Genomic DNA, 7,383 nt, shown 5'->3' with positions numbered 1-7,383 from the left:
ACCTTATTCAGTCCAGACTTTTTTCATAAGTAGTGTGTTAAATGTATTAATTTTCGTGCCTTTTTACTTTTCTATATCTATTGAATATTGAAATATTGGCAAAAATAAAAATTATTAACAAATAATACATTCTTTATAAGACGTAAAAATACTTATAGGAATACTTAATAGTTTTATCGTAATTTTATTAATACTATAATAATATATAAAATATTTGTTTATCGCATACTTTATTAGGTATATTAGACTTTTATTTGTAATTCTTTGTTTGTACGATGCAGTAAGAAAAAATGTTCAATTGATTGACTCTGTGAGAACAAATATTTTTTTTTATTATTAATCAAAATTTACGGCAAATAAAATATTTGTGAGCTAATTTATAGTTACCTACAATCAGGGATTGAATTGATAATCGTTAAAAGGAATTGCCTCACCAATGCTTTATAATTAATCAAATCAATATAAATTAATTAAATAGCCTATTGGAGTTTTTGTAAGATATAGGTACCTATATGTAACCAAGTGACTAACTTTATAGTTGTTAATGACACTTAGTTGCTTACTGAAAACGTAGCAATAGATACAAAATTGTCTCCAATAATTAAAATTAATATTGGTATTGTTGACTAAAAATTTTTTATAAGTATTTTTAAATATATGTAATTAAAAAAAATAAATAAAAAATTAAGAAAAAACTGGAATTTGTACACATAATGTTTTTGACGAAATCTATTTAGTTTTTTGGTGTAATTCAAATTTGAAATAATCACGTGTACATTGTATTGTTATACAACCTTACATATTAATATAAATTTTAACCAAACTATAAACAATTTTTTTTTTTTTAATTTTGATATTATTTAAAAAATAAGCAAGTAAAATGTAGTTAGATACTAAAAAGATTAGGTACACTTTATTATTACTTATTAAGTTATCGTTTTATAAATACAATGATATTTTTAAAATATTTAGACTAATATTCATAGTATTTATACAACATATTGCAGTTGTATACGGTAAGCCTATAACTATTAGCTTAACAACAGTAAAATAATAATAGATAGTAAATATTATACTATATATTATATAGGTACAGTACATACGAAATTTGTTTTTGTCAAAAATTAATTGAAGCTACCATATTAGTGTATTATATACCTACTAATAGAAAAACAAACTACCAATAGCAATATAAATATATTACTATAGCTAGATAATAAATAATATATCCTTAGGCTGAATGTATCAGTATCGTTTTTCATTTGTAATAATTTATCATTGAATTTAAATTTAAAACATCTGTTACAGCAATGACCTACTCAACGACAAGTACCTATATTCGACCACCTACCTAATAAGTAGTAGTAATGTTCAGATACAATTTACCAAAATGACTTCTCCGGTTTTTTTAACTACTTATACCTACCTAAATCTGATGATTTATTAATAAGCTTATAAATATTTGTTGTACCTACCTATATAAAATAAATAAAACACATATTATTACAACAAAATATTTAAATAATAATTATCAATAAACTTTGGATCAATAAACGGAGTAAAAACTGAAAAGTTATGTTGAAATTATTGAATAGTGTACAATATTTTTAGTTGTAGGTACATACTACATAGTACATACTTCCATACTTCACATCAAATTGTACCCATATATATTATTTGTATACATATAATACTTAAATATGCACATGATATACGCGTAATACATATACTTTTATAGTTTTAAATGATATTAATTTGATCTTTGATCCAATTTGTAGCAGTTCAATCGAAGTTGTATGTTTTTAAAATTAAAAGCCGAGACTAATTAACAAAACTCGTTAGATGTATAGTTATCTCTAACTTCTCTTACACAATCGTCAACGTTTTACTATTTTTTTTTTTTTTTTTTAACGTAATGGGTTATAATAATACAATAGGTATTTTATAAATTATATTTAATTATAGACCTACTATAAAATAACTATACTCTATAGCTTTATATAGACATTTTATAATATTATAGTATTGCACACAAAGATTAAATTTAAGTTTGGCAATTTTCAAGTTTTTCTATGTATATTAAAGGTGCCTAAGTGGCCAGGTATACATTTTTTATAAAATGTCTTATTTATTATGATGGCTTATAATTATTATTAAATACATAAGACATTACCTTATTATTTTAAGACTCTTTAAATTCTAACCGACAATGTTAATAAATAATTAAAATATTAATAATTAATTGTATACATCAAATAAAGTCATTGTTTTTTGAGTTGTACATTTTTATTCAAGTTACAAAACTATTTTTCGAGATAAGTACAATAGAAAGTGTAGTGTATTGTGGTGAATACTTACTACTAACGATAATATGATTTATGAACATGACAATTCTAATAAGTTAGGTACCTTTCTAATGTATGAAAGGTAAGTTCTCTTAAGGAAACGACTAAGCTTAAACGTCTTCATCACACACATATAAAGTCACGTGCCTTTCCAATAGGTCGATATCTTTTTCCAAGTTTCTTAATTGATTTTCCAAATTGGTTTTCCGATTGATTTTTGTCATTGAATCGGTAAGTATCGGCAACAACAAAAATTGTTTGTACAATTCAGCCCAATTGGTTTTTAGTCCCTAGTCAAAAACATGAGAAAAAAGCTTATAAATAATAGAATTTAACACACTCACTGTTAATAACGTATGATGCTCTTCTTCGGATAAATGACGCAATGGCGGTTTGATTGCTTGTATCCGTTCTATCTCTATTCGCTTGTCGGTTTCGTTTTTTTTGAATTTTTTTTTGATATACAAAGGTAATTTTCCGAAATCCTCCAATAGCATAAAACGTTTATTAAAAAAAGTAATATTTCAATATGATCACCAATTAATATAAATAACGTTTTAATAATAATAATAAAAATGGTTATTAAAATGATTTTTTTATTTAATCGACTCATAGAAGTACCTTCTTTAACACGTACAAAGGCTCTAAGCCGACTTCATCCAGAACCATAGTGTGTCCGTTCCGAGTGTCTTGTACCCGATGTTTCGGCAATGGTGGTACCTTTCTTACCACATCAACAAAGTTTTCAAGCAAAAAATTTCTCGAAATTTCTTTTTTTGGTAACAGTTTATTAGGGTAACATGGACACTGAACTGGATTTCTGGCACTTGTTTTAACATTTTCTAAAGATTACCCAGCCAAAAAATAATAAATGACCTACATTAAATTGGTAAGATTCAAATTTCAAAGTCCTTGACGAATAAATCTCCGTGATGAATTATGAAGAAAAAATATGAAAACAATTGGTAGGTACCATGGATTTTGAAAATATTATGATGCCATGACTTTGATAAGTATATATTATATATAATATCATAATTTATGTATCTTACCGACAAATGGTCTAATAACTTTTCTGGAATTTTTTTTTAAAAACTCAGACGGTTCATTGACTTTGACCTCAGCATAACCCATCGTTTGGTGACAACCCTTATTTAATTTGAATTCCCTTCGAATAGAATTATTAAACATTGAACGATGCATCGAAGGTTTGATCACTGGTGTTTTCGGTCTTTGGATTAAGTATTTAATGTTTTCCTGGTAATTACTCATGTTTAGTTTGAACAAATAACTAAATATTAACTATTGTTAACAAGTTTATATTTTTTCCTTAGTAAAATACAAAAAATGGAGTTCAAGAATGTTTGGTAATAAATCAACAACGATGTACATATTATAGTTATAAGTATATTCAATAAGAAAAATATTACTTAGCGACATACTTACTAGTAAAAATATATTGTTATGTTAAAACCAGAATTTTTTTTTTAAATATATTTTTTATTAATAAACATCATATAATACAGAAACCACATTTCTACTGTTTTACAAGTTTTGACTGAGATTATAATGGAGTTATTCGAGTTGAATAGGAAAATAATATATATTTGTCGGTAAGATACATAAATTATGGTAATATTATATGTAATATATACCTATCAAAGTCATGGCATCATAATATTTTCAAAATCCATGGTACCTACCTATTGTTTTCATATTTTTTCTTCATAATTCATTACGGAGATTTATTCGTCAATATTAACTACGTTTATTATTTAATTAATTTTTGAGTAACACCAAAAAAATGAAATACGATTTTCCGTTAGTTAATTTTATATTTGTTGTATTATTATTTACGGGCAAAGTGAATATGGGTACTCGTATAGTCGTATTCAATTCACTCTTAATTTTGCCAGTTCAATTTTTTTCTCAACTAATTTTTATAACTTAATCTACAAATGATTAAATATAACAACAATTATATAAGCAAGAATAAAGATACTGTACTTATGAGTAGGTATATCGATTGATATTATATAATAAGCATTATCTCGATTAAAATTAACATAATTAAAAATTAATTCATTTATTTTTTTCTAAACTGTCAACAATTTAAAAAAATATTATTATTTGTTCAGTATCATTGGCTAGGTTAAATTAAAATTTTGATTTGCTTACTTCAAAAATAGATATGCTATTATTTGCAAACTACCGGTGCTTGTTTGTGGGTAGGCTACCTGAACTTGGCTCAACTTTCTAAAAAAGCGCTACAACTCCCCAACATATTATTTGCTAATTTCTGCAGTAAATTTTCTAATATTTGCTAGTTATTTACTAAACTTTGGTATTTATATTTGAGTATTGTATAGTAGGTGGGTCAATTTCATGAACGTATACTAACCTTATATATCTAAAATTTATTTACCAGCATTAATATATCCATCCACAATTACAGAGTACCTTCATTTTCTAAAAATGTATAAATCATATTTATCAATAAATGTATTTTTGACACACTATTCAAACATTTAATATTTGATTCTAATATTATGGCTTTTTAATTTATTGTATAAGAAATATCTTGGTTTATGTAGAACACTTTTAAATAGTAAATAATAAATATTATGATGATTTTTGGATAATTGAATAATAATAATCACCAGCTAATTTAAATGAAAATAAAACATACTTGTATTTAATTAACTTAAATGTACTTTTAAATACAAATTAAAACAAACCTAAATTAAAAGATACATTTTAATGAAAATTATAACTTTATTGTCTTAACGTTTTACATTCAAAACTTATAAGTTTACAAACCTATTATTTAATAATTCAATCACTTCTTCCATTTTTTAGAGCATTTATAAAATATAAATGATCACGTGCAGTTGCTAATATTCCTCCAACATGCATCATACTTGTATATTTTTCATACGTAATATCTTCATTTTCCAACGATGTCATTTCACCTCCTATACTTTTTAGTATAGCATGTCCAGCACATATATCCCATTTTTTAATGTTTGTTGTATGGATATAAGCCGACGAGTTTCCAAATAAAACTTGTAAGACTTTGAATCCTGCACCTCCAGCTGTTACAACTGGTAAGCCATATAATCGTTGATTTAATAGACCCATTACATCACCTTTGTGTGATCTTGAAATAATAATTGATTTTTTTCTAGGAACCTAATTTAATAATAAAACATACGTAAGTACATACATAAAAAACTATTTGTTTTACAATAAGATATAAATAAAAATTTAAAATCTGGATTATACAATTTATTACTTGGTACAACGTATACAATCAAATTTAGAAGAAATACAAATTTTAATAACTATACTAAGAACTATACCTACTATTAATCTACCTATTGATCATTCGGTTACAATATAAATTATGAGAAAGATGATATGATCATGACTCATTCTAAATAATACAATGGAAAATTCAAGATATAAAGTTTTTATTGTAACTGAGATTTATTATTTTATTACTAATACACTACTACATAGAGTATATTTTTTTAAATAAAACTAATTTTAATAATTAAAATAGTTATAATTTGTTTCTAATACACAATTCAATATATTATTTTAACTATAATAAATTATAAACTCACTTTAATATTATTGAAATTACTTGATCTTGATTTTGAGAGCCAAGCCCATGTTGTTTTAGATGAAAACGGTTCATGTATAACACCCATTATAGGTTTACCTTTATATGCAACACAGACCATGGTTGTAACATATTGTGTCAAACTTTCTAAAAAAAAAAAAAAAAAAACAAACAAACAAAATTAATAAGTGTTAATTTTAAGATTTTAAAACTGTTTTTTGTTACCAGTAAATTCTTGTGTTGCATCTAATGGATCAATCCATATAGTTATGTATTTCCTCTCAAATTCTTCATCAATATTTGTTATGTGTTCGTTATCATAATTTTTTAATTTTTTTATATTTAACTTTTTGCATTCTTTTTCAGATAATTCTTCCTCTGATATCACCTATTAAATATTTAAACTTTATCAATACTTATAAGTTGCAGAGTTGGTGTATGAATCAAATTTGTAGATAATTCATAAATATTTAACACTGACTTCTGTGACTTTACATTGTACTCAACATTAAGTGCATTATACTAATTATCACCAATGTTAATATAAAGTAAAGAGTCTAGTAAATATATTTAAATTTACTTGAAAAATATAGGCTATACATACTTTTACATTTGGTATATTTTTTTTCAACAGATAATACATAGCACAATGAGATGTATAATCAGCATTAGTGACTGGATCATTTGCGCCTTCAGCAGTTTTTCCTTTTGATTGGGAATTAATCAAGTGTTCATTGTGGATAGCTTCAACTTGAATACCACCCAATTGTGCTGCTCGAATTGCTTGTTCCAAAAGGTCTTTACCTTTCACAAATTCATATCTATTATTAAAACTGTATTTGCTCACGTAAAGAATAACTGTACATAAAATTAAGAGAGCAAATAATTTAATTAGAGTTTTATTTCGGACAATCATTTTTTTCAGTTTTAATTTGTTGATATGAAAGTCAATCATGACTATAATCACTACATAAATTACAAATTAACATAATTTTGTAACAGTAAAGTAATTAATTTTTTCGAAAACCATCGTTTCTGTAAAGTTTTTATAATTATGGATAATGGATACAAGATTTCAAATGATTTTTTTTAAGATTATAATCCTATTGCTTTTTGTTTCATATTTTCACATGACAGAAGAAGCTAAGTCACTAGTTCACTAGCGAGTAGCGACCGTGATTTATTTCATAATACGAGGATGATATCATTATAATTGATTGCAAGAAAGATAACTGAGTCTGAGTGTTTATGTTTTGTCAACTGATATCCTTATCTTTTTTTATCTATTACATCGTTTTAACACTTTTATCTGTTAAGGTTTTAAGTTTTAACGTTTGCTAATTGAATAATACGATATAGAAATTAAAATATTTTGTTTTTACTCAACGATGTTTTATGATTTAAACTATT

At 24.7% G+C, this 7,383-nt stretch overlaps 2 protein-coding genes across 2 annotated transcripts; both read right to left on the bottom strand.

Moving 5' to 3' along the window:
• Nucleotides 1-2,271: 2,271 nt before the first annotated feature.
• On the bottom strand, nucleotides 2,272-3,698 carry LOC112603245 (enkurin-like). Its single transcript, XM_025351739.1, has 4 exons — nucleotides 3,398-3,698; nucleotides 2,967-3,187; nucleotides 2,690-2,830; nucleotides 2,272-2,635 (listed from the first exon to the last, which is right to left on the bottom strand). The coding sequence occupies exons 1-4, from the start codon at nucleotides 3,615-3,617 to the stop codon at nucleotides 2,456-2,458; spliced, it is 762 nt and encodes a 253-aa protein (XP_025207524.1). The 5' UTR covers nucleotides 3,618-3,698; the 3' UTR covers nucleotides 2,272-2,455.
• Nucleotides 3,699-5,100: 1,402 nt separating this feature from the next.
• LOC112603271 (putative inositol monophosphatase 3) lies at nucleotides 5,101-7,016 on the bottom strand. The gene is made up of 4 exons (XM_025351779.1): nucleotides 6,578-7,016; nucleotides 6,199-6,361; nucleotides 5,975-6,120; nucleotides 5,101-5,537 (listed from the first exon to the last, which is right to left on the bottom strand). The coding sequence occupies exons 1-4, from the start codon at nucleotides 6,926-6,928 to the stop codon at nucleotides 5,181-5,183; spliced, it is 1,017 nt and encodes a 338-aa protein (XP_025207564.1). The 5' UTR covers nucleotides 6,929-7,016; the 3' UTR covers nucleotides 5,101-5,180.
• Between the last annotated feature and the right edge of the window lie 367 nt (nucleotides 7,017-7,383).

Source organism: Melanaphis sacchari, unplaced genomic scaffold (assembly GCF_002803265.2).
Source record: "Melanaphis sacchari strain LSU unplaced genomic scaffold, SCAv2.0 Contig9_pilon_pilon, whole genome shotgun sequence".
In the NCBI taxonomy this organism is placed as follows: domain Eukaryota; kingdom Metazoa; phylum Arthropoda; class Insecta; order Hemiptera; family Aphididae; genus Melanaphis; species Melanaphis sacchari.
The sequence above is the reverse complement of the archived record's forward strand: the minus strand, read 5'-3'. Positions and strand labels throughout refer to the sequence as shown.